This window comes from Mesitornis unicolor, unplaced genomic scaffold (genome assembly GCF_000695765.1).
Source record: "Mesitornis unicolor isolate BGI_N332 unplaced genomic scaffold, ASM69576v1 scaffold11462, whole genome shotgun sequence".
Classification (NCBI taxonomy): domain Eukaryota; kingdom Metazoa; phylum Chordata; class Aves; order Mesitornithiformes; family Mesitornithidae; genus Mesitornis; species Mesitornis unicolor.
In genome coordinates, this window is record NW_010167156.1 from 30,157 (window position 1) to 53,061 (window position 22,905).

Genomic DNA, 22,905 nt, shown 5'->3' on the forward strand with positions numbered 1-22,905 from the left:
TAAAAAGCAAGCATCATTTTACCATTCTTAGAAGGGAACCATGTCTTCATTTCTCCATTCCATCAAAAGGATACTTACTACATGATAGAAATATCTTGTATTTGTGACTCGTCTTCCAGTGGCAAGTCCAGTGACTACTTGTACATGTGACTCTACATATACATACACATATGCACACAGTATGTATACAATCTAGCACTGTCTTAGCACAGTAGTCTGCAAAACAAAACTGCAATACCTCTCAAACCTGTTATGGTACAGCTGCAATCTATAGGGATTTGTCAGCTCACCAAGGCCCAGCAGACAGGAGGACCTCACTGTTCTCACAGCTCTAATTCATAGTTAAACCAAAAGAAGGTGTATGCCAGGACATCATTTCCCATGCACACAGAAAAATGGAAGTGTAACACCTGCACATCACTACGATTGCTATGAGGCTTACATACCTGACGTAAATTAAAGTGTATATAGACTAGAATAACTTAATTCTGTCATGAAATGTTTCATCTCCAAAATAAGATGTTTCTTATGGAAGCAACAGTAGAACTATGGCTTTAATTATTCCCCACGCTTCTCATCAGGACTATATAAGCAAGCCCAGCTGAAACACTTCAAGCAAATTCCATGAGTATGTCTACCTTCTAAGAACTGGAGAAAAGTTGAAATTTTTCAAAACTAAATGGAAAATTACCCCCATTTCTTGGGGAGGACAAAATTAGATTCCCAATAACCAAAAGAAATAAAGAGCTTAGTACATACAAAAAAAATCAATTCTATGGTGTTAAATAGTAACAGAAAATACTAGCTACTGTTTTTCCTGTCTGAGTCCTCATTCTCACCAAGGCAAACAAACAAAATAAAAACAAACTTAATGAGGCACCACTGCGTAAATGTGCAGCTACCTCTGCTTTCTGTGAGAAAAGAGACACTTCAGTATTTCCTCACAGTTAACACTGAAAGTGATTTTTTGATAATCAGCATGTCTTGTTCTCCTTGGAATTTCTAATCATGACTTCTGCAGAATTAAATCACAGGGACTGTCAGCAATGTATCCAGAGCTCTGAATGAATAAAATTGTAATTCTAGGAGTGTATTAATGTTGCAAATTAATTTGACACTCATTGTGATATGTCTGATCAGGGCAAACTACTTTGTTATCGTGCATATATTCAGAAGCATTGCCTGTCACAATAGCTATTGAAAACAGAGTGTTAGAAATCAAATGAAGTCTACTAACCTCCCACTTTTAAATTTTAAACAACAGTAAATGATTCCCCTTTCATTTGGAAGCTTGGGTTGATAACAGCACCAGACTCAGTTTCACCCACTAAGATGAATCTCAAATTTTCAGGTTTTCTGGTATTAACTATAACTTATTTTCACTGTCACTTTTACAGATACACAGGTAAGTATGTCTCTTTTTAATACTTTCACGATATTAAAGTTGTTGCAAGTCCATTCTCCTTCTCCCAGTCTGCTAAACACATACAATGTTCAGCTAACCACTTGAGCAAGATAATTATATTTCCAATACTTTATTTTCATACTGGGAACAGTTTCAAAGCTGTTAGTTCCTAGTGCCTGGCACACTAAGCAAAATAAATAAACACATAAATAAATTATGACTTCTAAACAAGCAAAGTTTCCAAGAGGTCTCTAACAATCATTTCATGGAAATGTAGTTACCTAAACTGAAATTGTGTATCTCAGGGATAGTTCCACAGAAAACAGTGCCAAATATCAGTCATTACTCGGTATACCAGAGATACCAGTATCTGACCAGTATCTCAGGGACTCATTCTGCATATCTTTATCAGGCAGTCTTCATTTACATAAAATGTAATCCATAAAGGTAATTTAAAATAATTAAAGCCTGTAAACAACATGGATTTGTTTAATTGATTAAAATGACTTGATCTTAGCCAAGGAGAATTCCATATGACTTCATCAGGATTTTGGCATATGGGCTGTAAGTGTATGTCCCTGGTTAAAACAAAGAGACATCTCATTAAGTCAAAACATGAGAAGTATTTGCTTCTGGCAGCAAGATGGACGATGGTCAATGCTATACACATGCCAAGTTACCATTTTTCTTGCTAAGGGGTGTCTCATGCAATGTGGTAAAACATTGGTTTGACACTCAGCGATGCTGACATGGCCAGTGATAATGTAGTCAGCTACATTGTCTTTAACGCCATTTGAGTCTCTAATGTAGCTCTTCAGCTGTGGCAGAATAAAATACCTATCAATTCCTCTTCTGTGTGTGAATTAATCTCAGGAAAGAGGAGGAGACCCTGCTGAGTTTGTTATATTGAATACTATAATACATTTGTCTCTAAAACTGCATTACATTAGCTGAGAATAATGCAACCTTTATTCTTTCATATGTATATTAGCCTAATAAGCCATTAAGATGTCTAGTATTTAAAGCATATAGGAGATCTATAGTTTAAGCTTCAGAAATCACCCAAATTATCTCACAAGTGCCAATAGCACTCTCAACAGGACAAATCTAGCCTTTCATTTATTTTTAAATTCCCCTTTCATTCTATCCATAAAATGCATTTATTTATAAAGAAAGTAGGAGAACTGTGTAATGCCAAATCAAGTAATCTAAGTTTGGAAAGGCAAAATGGGAACGTCTATGTTACATAATAAATAACCTTGCTCCTGATGAAATCCCAGGAAATTCCACTCATTTCCTCTTACACTTTCTCTAGTTCATTAACCAGAAAATTCTTCCTTTCCCACTGATGAGAGTCTCGTAAGGACTCAGAAGCAACAGCATCCACCCACAAAGGGGCCATGTGCTTTTGCAGTGACCTCCAGAGCTTCCAAACAGGCTTTCATACAGAAATGTTGGGTTTGGACCTCACCATATGAGTTTCCCAGCACTCACGTGGCCTGTGACAATAGACAAGGGAGTCAGTCACTGGTTCAGCCTTGCCACTTTGCCTGAAAAGATTAAACCATTTGAGACCACAGCAGATGCATGACCAGAGAATCAAGGAGACAGAACAGGGTTGCAGAGCTTTTACCATTTTCTACCACAAACCAACCTCACCCATTGTATTTTTCTTGTCCTAGAAATTTATTGCATTTCATTGTTTCTGTACCATTGGCTCAGGAGCAATACCCATAAATCTGTGAAATGTCTATATGGTATTACCCTTGCACAATCTCGACATACTCATAAATAAAATTCTTCACTAAATGGAAAGCTACTGTCAGTAATTTCTAGACAGATGTGATTTTCCAAGAACTGTTATTTTCGGCAGTATTCTACCAGAAGTTTGGTCTGATCCTTTATTTCTATATATGATTAATAACTTCAGTAATATTCTTTTAACAGAACTTTTGAGGCTCTGCTACTTTGATTTTTCCATCATTCTATACTGCATAACTATTAGCATTGAACTAATTTAATAAAGAATATTACAGTAGAGCAGCACTTCAGCTGATTAAATGCATATCAGGAATATTAAACCATCTCTTTCACCTTTGTTCCAAAGTAACTGCACATAATACTATAGAACCACTATTATAACTAAATGTATGTTTCATGGTTGTGAGGATTTGAATACATCTCATTCTAAAGTGTCTACCAGTTCAATCGGTCTCATGGCTCAGCACTGCTAGTAAGATTAAAAATAAAAAAAGAATCTATGCTATAACACTCAGGAGAAATTACAGTTTGTGATCCGAGAAGCAGCTCTGTCATGCAACAAAAGAGTGTAGCACAACACGCCTGGGAAAGCTCAGCAGCTTTCAAAGTGTGCCTTCTAGGCAGAAAAGACAGCAAAATGGATAAACTGGACTAACACCACAAAAGCCTCTGTAAGTGAAAGGGACCTTGGAGTTTTCAGTGCATGACTTCTTTTTTCCACCTCAGTAGCTTCTCCGATAAATATTTTTTAATAGGATTCTCAATTCTGGTTGCAGTAAGATGAAAATACATAAGACCAATTCATGCAGGGATCTAAGAGGAAGGCCTTCAGAACAAGGAAACCACAGGTTTTGTATTTTCCGTGGAAAAAAGAATAGACAATGTTTTGGGGGGACTCTAAAACTGCTGGAGTGCTAGCATGTATTCCAAAACACCGTATTTGGAGTAATAATGCAAAATACTGAGTAGTGAGGCAAATCAGTACAAAATGCCACTGGAATTCAGTGCATTCTCCAAGGGGAAAAAAACTCATACTTAATCTAACACTGTGGTTTATAACCTTTGACCAACCGGTCACACCAGCTCAAGAACCTCCGCAGTCCAGCTAGGAATTCTGTCAGGCCCATTTAAAATAAAGTTCAAGGTCAGGCTACCTTTGTCCTACATCCATATCCTTCCTTTCTCTGTATTTGTTTCCTTATAAAATCCAGAAAATAATTGTAGAAAATTAATTTATGTAACATTAATGCCCAGTTTAAAAACATGTAAAATATGTATTTCCAGTAGGCACACACACACAGAAAGCACATGCAAACCACACATCTATACATACACACAGCCAGCCACAGAGATCACAGGCAGACACTCAGAGAACTCATGCAAACACTGACAGAACCAACAGCCTAATCCTCCACCCCTCTCTGGCTAAGCAGGACAGAGGTCCACTGAGCTCAGACACACACACACAGACACAAACATTGGAGCCCTCATCAAGGAAGGTGTTAAAAATTAATTTAATGAGCAGAGAGGAGACTGCACTGATCCAGCACAGAAAACCATACCAACCATTTTCGTGCAACATTTTTTATCCCTTTGCCCCTCTATTTTCCCACACTTGTCCCTCCTCCATATCACCTAAATCCCTCCCTTTGGTTCCTCCCAGAAGTCATGATGTGCAACCCCAAAATACTCCTTCCTGCATCCCATCATGTGTCCCACTCCTCAGCAGCACCCAAAAGGAGATCCAAAAAGCTGCTCCCAGTGACTGATGCTGATGGGTTTCACGTGTGGACACAGGGTCAGTGGGCTGAGGTTCTCCTGGGGCAGCCCTGGGAGGGGCCCAGATAGAGTGTTTATTGCTGGGAGCCTGCAGTTTCGGTTCCTGCCTGCCATGGTGTCCTGTGCTCCTCTGGGTTTGTGGAGATAGGTTTGTGGTGGGCCTGGGAGTATCAAGGGCAGGGGATTATTTGGGGTTCCCTCGCCTGCCACTGTCTCTCAGGGCTCCTTTGTGGGTGTGCAGGGCAAGTGCAGAAGGGCACCAGCTGCAGGAAGGAGTTTGGAAATGAAATTAAATTTGTACTTTTCTAGCTGAAACATTAATTACATTAGAAGAATTTTCACATGCTGTTTTCAGATTGAAGAGAGTGTTTTAAGCTGATGCTGCTCATAAGCCAGGCAGAAATGTTGCAGTACTGTTCTAAGGTATCTTGCATTTTCTGGGTCTTAGAGGTAGAGATCTTTTAAATACAAACATTCACCCATAAAGAAAGCTGATCACTAAAGAAAAGTCAGACAACACTCAAGTGTTTGTCACAGAACGTAGTGTGGATATACGGCACTGGTGTGAGGGCATTTTCTGTCGTTTAACAGGTCAAAGTGACTACTGTGGCTTCCCAAGGTACATTTTCAAGAAACTATCAAGTCTCTCTCCATTTGAACCACTGCAGTTATAATCCTCTGGAGGCAAAGAGGACCTGAACAGGACTAATACCAAGGAGAAAAAAAAAAGAACAACAGTTTGCAGGTTTGTTCCTGCTGTTGTTTGATCATGGTAATTTTGAGCTTTGATATACATTCCTCCCACAGTTTCTACTACAAAAGCCCCAAAATGCATGCTCACTTAAAGATTAATGCATAATGATCTCATTTTTTATGTCTAACTGCTGCATGTCATTATCAGCAGCCCGTCACAGTTTCAGGCTTGCCGTCATCCTGAAGTACTATCAAGCAATTTGGCAAGTAACAGCAAATTTGCCCAGTGTAAAGAATTCATGTTCTTGAAGACAGACATTGTAGATTCACATGGAAGCACCCATCTGTAAGCTTTCTACATCATAAGCTTACAACTACTGCCAAGTATTAAGTCTCTTTCAAAGTGAAAATTTAAATCTTATATTCTATTAATAAAGATGTCCAAATATACGATTTTTTAAGTCAAAATTTGTATTTTCTTCTCTGTTTGACCTCTGTTTCTTTATGGCACAGCAAGACTGCTGCAGGTTGATTTCCAGAGGGGTGATCTGAAAACAAAACTTAAATACTCGTAAGAGGTTTAAGAGAGTATTGTTTAATACAGCGCCAGGGTCCTCTCAGAATCACCTGAGATTCCCACTAGTTGTTACACACAGGTTCTTTTTATTCCCTATACTAATACATATGCATCCTAACTACTGTGAATAAACACATCTCTTTGTAGAACTAATATCCTAAGTCCAGCCTATTTTGGCTCCTTTCTTCACTGGTCCACAGGCGTCCTCTTGGTGACCCTTCGCTTGTAGCATGCGTAGAGGTAGCACTGACTTCATAACCACCTGCAGACTTGGCTTGGTATACATCATTGTTCTTGTTCCTGTATGTCCTGTACGTTAAACAAAGTGGTTCTCCAAACTGTCCTAAGCTACTTGGTTATCCTGTTTAATTATTTACCCTACCCGTCAAGTATACATAGTTTATGATCTTGTTTTCTTAAGTTCCCTAAGGCATTTTCCATTAGCTTTGGAGGGTTTTCTGTGCTTTTCCATCATCAAGGTGCATATGAAGTGACCACAGGAGTCAACAGCAGCAAAGGCCTACCAGTTCACTCATTCTGCTTTCTGATATCACACCGTCCATCCCAGCAGTAAAGCTCAAATTAAAGTCTTTCACACTTTCACCACATCTACCAACAGACTATCCCACTCTCCATGAAGTCTTAGACAGAAAGACTGTTCTGCCCTTCAGCATTTGCCTTAAATTTAACTTATCGTAGATTGCTTTCTTTCTCCTTAGGTTTAACATTTTAAAATATACATAGGATTCCTATCTCCTTCTCTGGACATAGATGCACTCCACACTCCAACTAATCCAGTCCCTCTTCACATTCCATCCCAGGCTTTATTGCCAAGTCAAGGCTTCAAGTCTCCCGGCTCTGCAACACTGACATCTTCTCCTTCCTTCCTCCAGATGCCTTCTGTCCAGAATCCACATGGGACTACATTTCCTACAGGACACCCTCTGCCTCCCATATGCCCAAACACCTTTGTTTCGCCTTGTGGTCTCCCTAAAACTGCAGGATAGGGCAGCTCCCACGGCCACCTGCTCCAAGCAGGACACTCGCTCATTCAGCCTTTCGGCCTCTGACACCACAGGCCGCCTGTCTTCACCCGGCCAGACCTAAGCTTCTCAAGACGCAAACACGGCAGAAGAAAGTGCTTAGACCACCCGTGGCCGGGCGCAGGCACGGCCCACGCTGCCCAGAACCCTCCTGCCAGGGGACAAGGTACCATAAGCCGCCGTTTATTCAGTGGGCGTTAGCGAGGATGCCCGCAGAGAAGCTCCTTCAAGCCCACACACACATACCAGCCACCAACTGTCCTACCAGCGGCGTGCCGAACGCCACCCCCACACCCGGCGGCCGCTCCTCCACTGCCCCGTCCCCCGCAAGGGACTGAGCGCCGCAGCCCCACCCACTGACGCAAGAGGAGGTGGCCGCGTTGAATGGCTGCCGCGCGGCAAGGGGCGGGGCGAGCGCGGGCCAGATTATTGGCGGAGCGGGGCCGCTAGCCGTTGGCGGGCGAGTTTAAAATGGCTGAGGCGGGGAGGGGGGCTCCATGGGGGTGGTTGTTGGGTTTGGCCGCCCTCAGCGGTTGAGGTGGAAGCCGTGGTCGCGGACTGGATGCTGGACTTTGCTTGCCACTGCCTGTGCCGGCATTTCAGGGAGGGCTGCGCGGCGGAGTTCCAGCGGTGGACGGGTGTGGCGCAGGGTGAGGGCCGACAGTCATTCGGGTTCTGAGGGTGCGGGCGCTTGTGGCTTTCAAGTATCTGTGCTGTCCCAGAAATCGGGGTTCTTTTACCAGGTGTGCAATGAGTCGAAGTACACACAGAGTCGAGGTATTTGTTGTATTGCATTTCTGTGCAGAGCTGGGTGCTTGGTGTAGCCCCCCCAAAGCTAGCACCCCTTCCCCGCAGTACAGGAGTTCTTTTATAGGCCAAAGAATGTAAAATCACCTTATCTCCAAGTATACAAGTATCACTTGCCTGTATGATTGGCTAGCTAACCCTTTGCGTTTCTGTTTGTATTATGCATGCTCAGATGGTTGGGGGCTTTTGTGAGTGGGGGTTCCACCTAGTTTAAGGGAGGGTGTTTTAGTATGTTAATGAGGTAAGCTTACAGAGGTTTACATAGTGCTTTCTACTATCAGTTCTGCCCTTTGTGATTAGTGCTCTAAGGCCAAAGACACTAGGAGTTAGTGTTAGTATCTTCCACTCAGCTCCTCTTCCTACCAAGGAAAGTCCAATAAACATCTTTCCTAGGTAATTCTGACCTGTTTCTTTTGACCTCAAGGATCAGCTTAATAAGCATTTCAGGCTGCTCTGTCTCACCAACAGCTGTGGCTGTTCTGAAGACAGTGTGTCACAGTCAAGTGTGAGGAGCAGCTTGCTTTAGCGAAACACTAAAGAATGTGCTAAAGCACTAACAGTGCTTCTGCACTTACCGGTTATTCTGTTTAAGCATTTTTTTACATGTGCATGTAGCCTTCTAATGACCATGGTCACTAGTGATGAGGTTTTTCAGCTCTTCAGAGCTTTCAGAGTCTTTTCAGGACTTCGGAAGATTCCTAGGATACAAGGTATTCTAGGCGATTTAATACTATCAGCAACATTTGCATGTGGTGGAAATAAAACAGTCCAGGCTGAACCCCAGCTCTGAATTAAAGCACTAATGTAGGTGTATCTTAAAAGAACAGAGAAAGCTGAAATATCTCAAGCTACTTGCCAAGATGACCCCTTTTGTTTTGTGGAATCGTTCAGCTACAGTGTTCTGCCTGCTTCCAAAATTTTCAAGCTTTGGCTCCATCTTCAGGGCATGATGATGATGCTTATCTCTAACATTCCACTCATCCAAACTCTTTCTGAAATAAACTCCATTGTCTGCCATGGAAGCTGCATGAATTTGTGATTATAACAAGTGGCACTTTACTGGTGTTCTAAGCAATGTTCTTTTTTACTTACTATTTTGGATATAGGAATTAAAATCTCTTGAATCTCACCTGTCCTCACTGAATCAGTTGTAAATGTGCTCTTCCAAGCCCCAACGACAGCATCTTGCTTAATGTTAGCTTAGGGGATAGGGGCTATTTAATTACTTTGTAATTTTGTGCCTATCTGTTGTTCACAGGAGATGATCATACACTAATAAGCAAGTAGGCTGAGTACTTCCAAGTAAAACAATGTGTTACGTACTCTGGTTGAGTCATTGCAGAACTTGAGGGTCTCATGCTCATAATCCTGTCTTCTGCTAGTCTGACACCAAAAGTGATACATGAACACTTCCTGAACTAGGGTGTTCAGTCTGCAGCTTAAACAAGTCACTCAACAGATTCTTCACTTTTCATTTTGAATGTTTCTGTATTATGCTGTGAAAATGAATTACTATATCCAGCCTATTAAAATATGAAGTTCACAGTAACCAGCATGATGGAAATAATCTCATGGTAGCTCCTATTCTAAAATTATAATCCTAGTGACCTTCCAACTTTGCAAGAAGGATTTTCCTTGCAGATTTATGTTTCTGACCAAGCTCTCCTTGTAGCTTTTACTGCTCTAGGTCTGTCGATTGCTATAGCAACATGTAAGTGTAACCAGTCTGCATCTGGCTTGTGTTTTGTGGGCTTTCCACAGAAATGTACTAAGGGGCAGACAGTTGTCTTTCGTGGTAAACTACAGAGCAAAGCAAAGCTTTATTTATTTATGTAAGATACTGTGGTCTTCTAATTTGACGAATATAAGCCTGTGATGCATCTTATCACTGCTAGATTACTGCTGTGAACTGCAAGAGGGATACGTTTTTCTGGCCAAATTCTAAAATATGGTTTAAGTTCTTTTAACATGGAAGAACATAAACTAAATGTGTTTTATCAGTTTCCTATTGAATTAGAAATTTAGTAGATTATTGAAGTCTGATAAGTGTCTAGGATATTTCTAGCCACACTGTGGCAGTGCTAGTGCAAGACTGACTTAAACTTTTCTTTTCCAGCTATTATTAATGGCCTCTCCAATATACCTACACATCAGAAGAAAACAGTGTATCTTTGTCAGCTTTTGATAAGAATTGCCAAAGGAAAGAACCTTGGTAAATACTTTTTGTTTTTTCTGCACTTGAATAGATCTGTGTGAACTTGAACAGAGAGATGTTAGGTATGCTTTCACATAGCCTTTACTGTACATAAATATAAAGAAAATGACTGAGCCTGTCTATTCCATATGTGACTGAGCTGTATGCAGGACCGGTGTTATTCTGTGCTGACAGATCTAGGTGCTTTGAGTTTGAATGACCATGTGCTTCTTAAATTACAGGTCTTTCTGGGTTGTTTGTTTTTGTTTTTTTTTACAGAGTAGCATCAGCAAAAGAAATATCCTGGAAAAGATTGAGTAGTTCTTAGTGAGCAATATTTGCAAGTTTTTAAAGCACAGAATGTGCTTTTCTTTCTGCACAGGAATATGTGTGGAAAGGATAACTGCCCTTGTTTCTTACAGACAGCTGTAAGACTTTGAACTGGCAGCAGGTCCTTGGGACTCTTATTCACTACCATGTCTCTTGTTCGGCTGCATTCACAACTTACTGGTTTAGCCAAGCTGATTTTTCTTCCGTTCTCAAATTTCTGTAAGCTTTACCTTTTCTGCTCCAAGTTTTCACTGCTTGATAAAACTCATTGGATTTTAATGGCTTCAAAAGCAGTCTCACCAGCACAAACATGGAAGAAAAAGTGTACTCCAGCCTAGCAGTGCCGCAAAGGCTTGTTTTTTTTCCAAAATGGAATTTCTCAGGTTGCTTGTCAGGTAATAACACTCTTCTTGAGTTAGTTCAACTTGAGGATCAAATTCTAATATTTAAAATAGTTCATCATATACAAATTATGAGGCTTTACTGATAATGCTTTAAAACTATATTATTGTGCAGAACACTTGGGAATGACTTCAATGTGGTTTTTATCTATCAGTGTAGAGAATGACCTGTGTGGTAAGGAAGATTGCACGTGCTTAGTAGGGTTTACATCAAATGTAGTTGCACAATGTACATGGAAAGCTAATACATTATGTGATAGCTTTCTTAATTCTTTTCCAGTTATTAAAATACCTAATCCATACTGAGCCTTAAAACAGAGTAGGCTGTTTAAGATGCTAACTCTTTAAGCGTTACAACTTTGTTTTTTACAATATTAAAAGAAACTTAATATGAACTTTAATAAGTAATTTAATATTACTTAATTGAAACAATTATTAGAAAAATACAGAAGTGTTTGGTGTTTTTTTTAATGCGTACATATACATGTAACTATTTAAATTTTCCGTGTCTTTTACTGTAGTGGGTATAAAATATTCTATATTTTTTCAGTATTGCTTAAATTGTTTACCTTCTTTCTGAAAAATACTTACTGTAAGGAATAAGAAGATATTGAGAGAGATTCTGCTATGATGTCATAAAATGAAGGAATAAGTGAGGCTGTAGTTCAGTGAACAGCTTGAGCTAAGCTGGAAGTGCCATGGGAATAAAGCAATCTTGAGCACCTGCCAACTCCTACTCCATCTGTGATGCTGGCACACTCAACTTGTGCAGAAGTGTGAAGACCAGACTGGGAAACTCTTTCTAGAGTGTTGAGGGGATGGTTATTGGGCTGGGATAGATTTCTGCCAGAACTGGTCACTGATCCAGCTCTCTGGAGTTTACACAAAACTTGGTGTTGGCACAGTGGTACAATGACATGGGATGCTTCTGCTTTTTTGGTGATGCTCCTGTGTTAAGCTGTTTGAATTTCCCTCTCAGTTTAATGCCTTCAAATATAACAAAAAGTTAAGACATGGAAATATAGAGGTAGACTTAGGAAAAAACACTTAGGATAGTGGTTATATTACAAAATTAACAGTATCAGTACCAATTGTTTTAATATCTGATGCCAAGCTTAATGTAAGAGTATTATTAATGCCAGCTCAAGTACATGGTGCTAAAATTAGCACTATTCCGAGTAGCATTTTAAGTGAACAATAATTAGCAGACACATAATCTCCCTTAAAAATGCAACAGTAATGTTACTAGTAAGGGTAGGAATAACCAGTCTCTCTGAAAAGAAAGCAGTTACTTCAGGTCTCTTAAACACACCTGAAGAGAAATATTAAAAATTAGTTGAGGAAAAAGGAATTGAAATTATGTATAGCACATATTACTTTATTGTGTATAAATAATGTAATATATTTAGCTTAATCATTTAAGTTTTTTTAAATACCTCTTTTCTTTTTTTTTCTTCCTTAAGAATGCCATTTTGAAAATGATCAAAGAATTTCACCTCTAGAATCTGCTTTGTCTTGCTGGACTTCACTTGAAAGGGAAGAAATCAAACTGGAAAAGCTTCATGAAGATATTCGTCGCCTGATTCAAGTTCAGGTCTGCGTGACTTATTCAAATGCTTTAGGATGCTACCTATTCGTTCTGCTAAATCAGGACTTCATTTACAAAAAGTTTAGGCTGTTAGTAGGCTGAACTGGATTTTCTAAATTTGTCTTATTTTCAAGTACAGAGCAAATGGATGTGTACAGGGAAAGTTTTCCTATCTAAATTCATTCCTGCTTGTCCCTGTGAGATATCGACTGAGATAGGAATTTCAAAACACTAGTATCTTGAGCTTTAAAATACATTATGAATAGCTTTTTTATTTGCTTAAAAATAATTCTGTGTTAGAAAACTTTTGGTTTCAAAAAGAAACATGTAAAAACATGTTGACAGCTACTAGGACTGTGAAAGTCTTTCAGGGAAAGATGAAAGCAATACTTAGTAGGTAAGTATGGGACATTTTGCATCAATTAGTGTCTTTTTTTAATGCCCGATGGAGAGGTTTTAGGCCTTGATACATGAGACTTAGTATTACTTCAGAACTAGCTTATAACTAGATAATTGTTGGTAACCCTTAAATACAGAATCGTCTGGATTTTGGAAGTCTTACAAAACTGTAAAAGTGTGACTTTCTTGGTTTTTTTCTGAATCTCGGATGAAATGTATTTCAGCATATCTTGTAATTATATTTGTTGTAGGTTGTAGCAGTTCATATGGAAAACGGATATTTCAAGGAGGCTGCTGAAGTTCTTGAAAGGCTATTCACAGGTTCTGATTCAGATAAGGTAGTGACCTCCTTAACTTACATTAAGCTCTCTCATTTTCAGAGAAGAAGAGGGGAACATGTTTCCAAAGTTAGCAAATGCTACCTGCATAGCTTCATCCTAATTACTGCCTATGCAGTCACTTACACACACATGACAATTGTAAATACAAAAGGAAATTTGTGGCTAAGGGATTGATAGAAATAAAGGGTGATTTGGGGGAGTAAAATGCTTCAAGTAGCAGTTGCTCTTCACTGTGGGCAGCATCAGTCCAAACTTGATGCCCTTTCCTACTCCATGTGAGGAGTGAAGTGTCTACAGATTCTGGGAATTTGATATTGCTATATTCTCAGAGTAAAGGCAGTATAAACATGCTAGTAGAGATGTAGTAACTCCCTAATAATCTGCTGACTTTTTCTGAACCATTGCAGTGCACTCGTCTCTGAGTGTTCTACATACTGAAGTACTGCAGTGAAGGAAAGCTCATTAGCATCTGTCGTATAGAGTGGATATCATTATGCCTCTCTCTGGAAAAGATAACATGTGGGCCAGGCCACCTCCTGGTTTGATGCCAACTGCATCATTCAGAAAGATGCAAATTTGAGTACGTTTCTCTGAAATAATAGCTAGTGCACGCACCTGAATTTGCTGGAGTGGAGAAAAGAGCAAAAGGAGAACTGCAGGCAAAAAGAAAAAAAGGCAAATATGCTGCCTCTATCTTCCTTTTGGGATGCATGTTTTATGTAAATAGTAGCATGTGTGTAACTTATTCTTCAGATACACTTTTCATTCAGAGGAGTCAGATGTTTGGAAAGTATAGACTGGTAGTAGTAGTCAAATTCATAAATAAGTCTGCAACCTGTACACAGAAGTTAATTCATGGCTGTATTGGTCTTTGTAAGATTCAGAGTGGTTGGTAGACAAACTGAAGTTGTGATGTGATTATCAGTATCGATATGTCCTTAGTGCTACAGAACTAAATAGTACTTTTCCTGAATGCTATAAACCCCTTTCAATGGCAATCTTTCTAAGGCAGCAAATCAAAAAAGAGAACCTAGTAATGACTGGCCTTTTCAGGATGTTTTTGTTCCATTGACAACTCTGCTTTCATTATTCATAAAGGGAATGAAAATGATGAGGATATCTAGAAAGTTGCACGTAACCGTTTACTGACCATATAAGGTAAACTCTTGGTATTATAGCTCATGAACTTTCAAACAGTAGTATGAAGTTGTATAGGCATATTCAGAAAACTCTACAATCATGATGCTTAGATTTGCGTATGTCCTGTTTAGCATAGGTGTATAAGTTTACTGCAGGATATATTTTTATGTTGTATAAAGCTGTGCTTTTCTTAGCCCTTAAGGATGAAGCTGGCAACCATAATTAAAAACAAGGATCCTTATATTCCCCTTCTCGAAAGCTTCAGTTACAGTCTTCTGATAAGTAAAATCAAGTCTTACATTGAACTGTTCATGAGAGAAAATGAAACTAACTTCTTACTACAGGTATGTTGAAACTATTTTCAAAACTTATTTCAAAAGTGGTACCTGGTAAGATTAAATAAATTCATACTGCCAAGGAAGTTGTTTAGACAATACTCAGTTATTGTATTAGATGAAAAGGAAGCTTTAAATTCCTTTAGATTGTCTTATTAATTAAAAAAACATGTTTAATATATGTTTAGGAGAAAGTTAGTAGGAGTAAGACTCCCCTAAAATATCTTTTGTGTATGTTTTTTCCACAACTGTTTTGATTAGAAAAGTAGTTAGGAAAAAAGCATAATTAAAACGAGGTCTGTCATTAGTGTATGTTTAAGAGAAGCCATTCTGATCTGAGACTCCTTAAAAGATAATGTAACTATATATTTATTGTGTATTTTGTTTAAGTCTATATGACTTCTCCTACTAAAATTAAAAGATCAATCACCCATGTTAATTGGGTGAAAGCTTTAGGGATGCCGGAGGAGTTAGGTGATAGAAAACTATTATTGCTGTTTTTCTGTAAATAAGAAAGCTCCTTACAAATCATCTTGCTCAAAAGTGATTTAAAATTGGCAACCACAACATTCCTCCTGCAGCTCATCTTCAGGAGGATTGTAAAGAATTTCTCTTATGTTTACCTCCTATGAAAGAATATTGAATTACTCGATTACAAAAGCACAAACATCTAAAGGTAATAAGAAGCAAATTTTAAATAAACAAACCTGAAGTTCCTCTGGGGTTTTCATTTTCTTACCAGAAAGAGAGACTAGAGAACTTATTAAATGCATTCAAAGTATAAACGGGTTGCCCAGTGAGGTGGTGGAGGGCCCAGCCCTGGAGACATTCATTCAAGGTCAGGCTTGATGGAGCTCTCAGCAACTTGATCTGGTATCTGTCCCTGCTTACTGCAGGGGGGTGGAACTACGTGACCTTTTGTAAACTTATAGCTGAAATATGTAGTAGTTGGGTAGGTATAAAATTTGACAGTGAAACATTTTCTTCTGTGGTTGGAAGTGTTCTGTCACCACGATACCTTCCAGTATTTTCATGGTTGAATGAATGAAATAAAGAATGATTTTGTATTATCTGACTTTCATAAATGTTGAGAGATTCTGCAAGCTACTGTGAAGGACAGCTTAAGATTTCAAGAAGACTGAAAATTAGATGGATGACAGAAAATTAACAGGGAGGCAAAAGCAAGCCCTGAAAGGAAAAAATAGGTGAAAAGTGGGAGCAACTGGCTAAGCATAAAGAGAACTAATAATGGGCCTGTAGTGATCTGTCAATTTTGAATAATTATGATATTTGACTGTTGCAAAACAGATCACTTATTGGAATGTATAGACAGTGTTGGATGGAAGATGATAGACTCTGCTCAGTAATGATGGTGCACAACAAGGATTATTTTTTATGATTTGAGCAGTAAGTATACCTTAAGATGCTAGAGAAGAAAGTTGACAGCAAAGAATGGACTAATTTGTTGGGTTTGTTTGTTGGGTTTTTGGTTTGGTGGGATTTCTTTTGTTTGGTTGTTTTTTGTTGGTTTTTTTGGAAGGTGGAGGAATCTAGGGGAAAGTACAAATTTTACAATCCTTTGGACATTCTGTGAAGATTATTGACCTATTCCTTCCTCCTTTTGGGAACGGAGGAGAAATAATCCTAGTTTGTCGCTAAAAGTTTAGGCAGGATTCTTACATTACAATTGTTACATTACAAGCCTAAAGTCTGATTAGACATCTTTTGAAAGTGTTATAGGCATGCTTGATCCTGCCATGTGCAACAGAAGCAGATGAATTTGTGAGGCCTGTCAGTTTTCAGTTTCTAAAGACTTTGGAGTACTTTGATAGTGTTAGTAGTTAATCTCTGCAATCTATTTCGCACATATCTACGTTTGCTTTCTATGCAAGTATTCACTGAATTTATTTGTGTCCGTATAAATAACACTTGCCACTATGACTAAAATTTCTGAGTTATTAGCTGGTAAAGGTAGTGATGAATTTCAACCTAACACAATATGGTTGTTTTGAAACTTATTTTGACGCTAATACCTCTGAAAGTTCTGAAATAAGCAGTTAGTCCTAATAGAGAATATGCATATTGATCTTAATGTAAACTACAATTAAGGTACTATCTGGCTTTAATTTTGAAGTATCAATTCTGTTTCTCACAGGCAGCCACAAAAGAGATAGAGTCTAAAGGATCTGGAGCAAGACTATTGCAAAACACAACTGTGAACGTCCATGAAAAAGACAAAAGGAATTTGGAAACAAAACGAAGGTTTGTATGAAGCATTATACTGCTGAGAGATGTGCTTGGACAATGACTTGAACCCTCTAAATAGGTAGAAGGAAGTGCATTAAATTCCAAACTGTTGTCCAATAGAAAATTAACTATAAGCACATACCTTGTTTTTAATTTTTGGCTTTTCTGTGGTTGTTACTTTTGGCATTTATATCAAATAGCTTAACGTTATGTACTTGTTGAAGATGCACATTTTTCAGTTTGAACAGCTGTCAGTCTTGTATAACAACAAAAACATGTAAGTGCTTCAGTTTGGGTTTTTTTTTCTTTATGCTTGATTGAGCTCCTTTTAGTCCTGCCCTCATAATTTCAGACTATAGGTGGTCTGGAGAAGAAAGAGGGTAAGGAAAGGAAATTAGTCTATCACTTTTTCCATACAGCTAAACACAAGAGTCTCTTAATTAGCGATACTAATGTGATGAGAAATTGTTGCTTCATGATGCTGGCAATGTGAGCCCTCAAAACAATTACATGCTTTTCTAAGAAATGCTGGAGGAAGTTAAAGCCCAGTTCATTCCTCCTCCCTGACTTTAGTTTGGAAAAAATACTAATATTCTAGGTTTGTCACCACTTGTTTTTCATGAAGAATAAATTGTAGTATTTAGTTGGGACAGAACTTGTATTTCGGCAGTTTTATACTTTGAATACTTGGCACTGTTTAGTTAAGAAAATTGACTGATGCAGACAGTATACAGAAAGACAAGTCATAAGATTTTTTTATTTAAAGGACAGCTCCTGACACAATTATATCTGAGAGGTATGATGAATTACTTAAAAAAAAAACAACTATGAAAAGCATTCCTAGGTTGTGAAGAAGGTCTGAAAAAATAGACGAGCAAAATACCTCATGTCTTCAGCTCAAATATGTAATGCCTTGTGTATATATCCTCCAGGTATAGGGAGGCAAAGTTAAGAGGGTTAATGGATTGAAGTAGTTAGTGTTTGTATGCCACTGTTTCTGTAAAAGAATCTTTATATTAATATTGTTGAATCACATAAATGACAAGTTGCTAACTAGAACTTTTTTTTAAGATCAGTGAAAAAGCAACAGAGTATTACATATCAGTCACCTGGAATCATAAAAAACCCCACAATAAGGTAAAAAACTATTTTTTGTTGTTGTTCTTGGTCATAGACACTTCATGAAATTCTGTGTGTTTTTACTTAAGTTCTGTGTTCCTTGCAGGCCTCGTTCAAGACGGAAATGTGGAGTGAGAGGTGTTCTTCAGAGTAAGTGTTATATTCCTTGTATTACTTTTTAAAAACTTAGAACATGGATTATATAATATTTATAAGTAGGTTTTGAAAACCCTTAGCACTGTCTTACCACAAGATGATGATTATAGCTTCTGCATGTGACCATGTTGTACTTAAAAGGTCAAACTCTTTAAGAATCCTTGCGTGCTTGCCACAGTCAGAACCTGACACATGTTCTGTGGAAGGATGGAACCTGTATACGAAGTATCATAGCTCTGGTTGCTGGTTAGTTTCCATTCTCTCTTTGTAGAGTAAGAATGTTTTTACCAAAATGAAATAAAAATGTTTCATTATTATGAACCACTTTTTAGCCATTTGTTTAAAATGGAGTTCTTCTGTGAGCTCTATTGCATAGAAAAATGAAGTGACTTTTTTGAACAGACTATTTTTTGAGTCCTTGGTCTGAGATTCATGTGTATACATATATAAAAGTACATTTGTATATAAACAAACACTGAAATTTTCCCAGTCAAAGCATATCAAAACGCTGTACATTTTTGTCTCATGTAAATAGTAGAATACAAAACTGCTGCCTTAATGTTGACTCCTCACTGGTCCTCTTAACTGTCTTCTAGGTCTGAACAACTTGCAGAATGTGGAAGAACATGAAGATTCTTTGGCTTGTTATCGAAGAAGACAGGTTTGTATCCATTCTCTGTTCTAAAGTGTTAATTCCTGTCTTTGAAAAAGAAAAGGCCTTTTTTTGTACAGTCTCAAATATTGTTGCTAATACCTAAGAGCCTTTAATTTGTTGAAATACACTGTTACTAAAGTAATAGTCTGAAATATTTTTTAAAAATGTGAAAAAAATAAATCTTTCCACTGTTTGGTTTGTAGAATTCAGGGTACCATTTACCCAGGAGAGTTTTGGGCAAACATCAAAGACTTTCTGTTTTACCACTTAAAAGGTCAAAGTTTTAATGACTTTTATAATGTAATACTTTGCTCATATGAGGTGAAAACATATATTCACTTGGAAAACTATTCTAGTTTTTATAAACCAAATAATAGAATCTTTTTATAACGCTGCATTTAAAATAGTCCTCTGCATTCTCTTAATGGGTAAGCCTACTTCATTGAATTACTTTAAAATAATTCTATGTTCATTAATGTTCAGAAATCCCTATTGATGGGAAGTACAGAAGTCTATACCTTAATAGAAGGCAATGTGAAGTTGATTTGATGATGAGCTAAACTGTTACAAACTGATTTTTGCACATAGCCAACTTTCTTCAGTAATGATAAATGATAAACACTTCTGAATGAAATTGACACGAAATAAATATATTCCCATTGCTGAATTCCTCTTGAGAATATCTCTTAGGAAGCAATATGGAGTCTTTCTGTACAAGTTTATCAATGTAAGTTCATTTTGGTGTGAGCTGTTTCATTTTTCTGATGTTCATTTTGACATTTTGTTTTTCATATAACAGGGAAGGACAAATCTGCCTATGGTTTTTTTTTCAGGCTGCCCTTGTGGGGAGTTGTACTTATTCCTAGTTCTCTAAGCATTTTTACTGAAGTTGAAGTATTGGTTAAATCTTCAGTTACATGCTGTCCTCAAATTCGTTGAGGTCCTAACGAGAGCTTATCTATCCTTGGAGGTTAAGGATATTATTGTTACATATGACCAGTTTTTCACTTTCATAAAAATCTCAGAAATAGTTAAATAACTGAGAGCTGCCTTAAAAGCTGCAAATATAACCTGTTGGGGAGGGGAGGGACACAAAAAACAAACAAACAAAACCCAAACCAAAACAAAAAACAAACAAAACACTCACAAAAAACCACCCCACTGTGCTTACTGGATTTGCTTGTTACTTTATTCCAATTTATGTTGGATTGGTACCTTGTCAGCCAGTTGCTGGTAAGCATGCACACTTCCTTCAGTCTTGTTTTCAACATCAAGATTTAAACTAATTGAACCACAACTGACACAGAGCTAATATCAGCTTTATATTCACCTATTTTTATGTTGAGATAGTGTGTTATGGGGTCAGCTACAAGCAAAGTATCCTGGTCTAGGTCTTGTGCACAGCTCTCACTAGAAAAAAATAGATGTCATGTTCTTGACTGTTATAGTTCAACTTTAATTGAAATGTAAAGACTAAATTTATAGAAAACTACACCTGATAGTAGCAAAGAACTAATTGAAGACCTTATAAAAACTTGAAATATATAAACTAAAATTCAGGACTATGTTTCTTTAACACTTAGAAAAGTAGGCATTTGCTGTCTGTCTGAAATTTATGCTGTACTCCCTGGCAGTGAGACTGCTTATAAATATTGTATAGAAAGCAGTGATATTGGCCTTTTAAACAAATCTACTCTTCTGCTTAATTATCTGGGTTATAAAATTGTCTGCATGCATGAAAGAATGCAGTGAATTTCAGGGCTGTTGACTTCTAGAACTTCCTTTTCCATGTAGTCCCTCTTTCAATGTTGGCATTGTTTGCTTTTTTTTTTGTAAATGGCATTTCATTGCAATGGTTCAGTGCCCATTTGTAGCCTTTCATTGCTGTGTTTTCAGTTAGCTGCATACAACAGCCTGCAGTACTATTGAAAGGAAGTGCACTTTATTTTCTCATTCCTAAATTAGGGGCTGCAAGTGTCACAATTTAGGGAACTGTTTGTACTCAACTTTATATCCTGTAAGTGTATGGTAAGTCCTGTGAGTTGTCTAAAATCTGTGTTTGTTTAAATTAAAGACTGTGTCTGAAAATATGGGTTTTGAAAATTTAGTCAGACCTGTATGGAAAAAAAAATCCATATATTTAAACTTGGAGGAAAAAAATCAGAGCAGAGCAGTGTCCCAGAATGCATAGTCAAACCAAGGCAGGTTACTAGAGCATAACTGACTCTAAGGAATAACAGGATCTTTGGATATGTGAGGGTATGTCTACGCAGTCTGTCTGGCAAACTCAAGCTTGCTCTGCCAGCGTACTGAGCTAGCCAAATGTCACATTGCTCTAGACTAGGCTCTGTGATTATGTTAACTCAAACATTGTCCTGCATTATGTCCAGTCTCTCAACCACTCTTGCTAGCCTGTAACAGTGCAGTGCTAGAGTCTACATAACTGCCATCCCAGAGGGCACCGGCAGTGTGTTAGTGTGTGTGTGAGGGAAGGCAAGTTACTTCTCTATGTAGTTCCTCGGTGAAAAGAGTCAGTCTCTGGTTTACCTGTAAGGCAGGATCCTTGTTTATATGTTAAACTGAAGAAATTTATTTTTAAAAAAGCTCAAGGTAAGCAATTTAAAAAACAAAAGAACTTAAAAAAAAAAACAACCCTTCTTTTAACAGCAAATCTAATTAGTCATTACAACAAATAACAACGGTTGTGATTGTTGCTGGAAGTATTTGAATTATCTTGTGCTGTAGGTCAAGCATAACTGTGTTACTTAAAGATTTTATTTAGGAAAGTTTCCTGGCATGCTCTGAAGTGAGATGAACTAGATGGTTCCAGTGGAATCTCTGGCTTTTTAACAACGGTATAAAAAGCACCATTTACTGCTAATGTTGAAAAAAAAATCAGTGGACCAGGAAGTATTGGAAAAAGGAAGTCTTTGGGATAAAGGATAGACTATTTTAGAGAGGTTTTAGGTTTCCAAGTGTTTACAAAGACAGCTGAACTACTACCACTCAATTCTTTCACTGGTTACTGAGGTTTATCAGTGTCATCGTTTCTTGAGGAAGCACTGATAGTTGCACTAAGCTGGAATAACTCCAACTTTCAGATGTGACGTTTGATCTTCACATGCCTCAGGTTGCACATTGTGTAGATGCCAAATTTCCATTTGTTGCAGAATACCCGGAATAGAATTTTGATCAGGCTAAATGTTATCTAAGTTCTCGCTCAGAGACACACCTCCCCTGCCCCATTTCACCACTGAGTGCTTCTGCCACCTTTAACAGCTTAAATTCATGGTGGGAGGAAAGGAACCATCCAGGCTGGCACTCAATTTTTTTTTTTTAAACTTTCTCCTGTCCTGATGAGCTGGAACCCTTCTAAGGATCCTTAAAAGATTCTGCCCTTAAAACAAACAATTCTGTTCTACTACTTGGATTTATCAAGTTTAAATTTCTGTAAGTCATAGCTATTCCTTTGAAACTGGATTTCCCTTTCTACCCAATTCTTCACAATTATAAAAGTTCCAGTTTTAAAGGTCAGCCATAGCCTTATTCATTCAGTTTTCTTCCTGTTTTATAGCTAGAACTGTATCTATTTCATAGTTGGAAAATCAATCTAACTCAATTTTATATGTCCCTTCCTACTCTAACCATTCTATGATTCTATAATTCCATGTTCATACCATGTTAATAGCTGAAACCAACCCAGAATTTCCTGACCAACCTCTCCTAAATTTTACCAGATAGCAGAAGTACTTTGACTAGACTGAAACTACAATTACCTTTCCCTCTTTTAGCTCGCAGTGGGGTTCTGGACTGACCTGTATTAAAAGCTGAGATTCAGCAGCCCCCACATGCCACAGGAGCCTACAGACAACCCTCAGCTGAAGCCCCAGCAGGGATTTCAAAAGGTCCTGGACCTTTCCAAGCACTGCTGGAGG

At 38.0% G+C, this 22,905-nt stretch overlaps 1 protein-coding gene across 1 annotated transcript in view; it reads left to right on the top strand.

Moving 5' to 3' along the window:
* Positions 1–4,837: 4,837 nt before the first annotated feature.
* TERF1 (telomeric repeat binding factor (NIMA-interacting) 1) overlaps positions 4,838–22,905 on the top strand; it is a 20,452-nt gene continuing 2,384 nt past the window's right edge. Inside the window, exons 1-9 of the mRNA XM_010178593.1 lie at positions 4,838–4,964; positions 7,450–7,908; positions 10,182–10,277; positions 12,454–12,584; positions 13,229–13,315; positions 14,653–14,802; positions 16,949–17,055; positions 18,266–18,309; positions 18,912–18,976. Coding sequence (XP_010176895.1) covers positions 4,838–4,964; positions 7,450–7,908; positions 10,182–10,277; positions 12,454–12,584; positions 13,229–13,315; positions 14,653–14,802; positions 16,949–17,055; positions 18,266–18,309; positions 18,912–18,976 — 1,266 coding nt within the window. The remainder of the gene's footprint in view (positions 4,965–7,449; positions 7,909–10,181; positions 10,278–12,453; positions 12,585–13,228; positions 13,316–14,652; positions 14,803–16,948; positions 17,056–18,265; positions 18,310–18,911; positions 18,977–22,905) is intronic.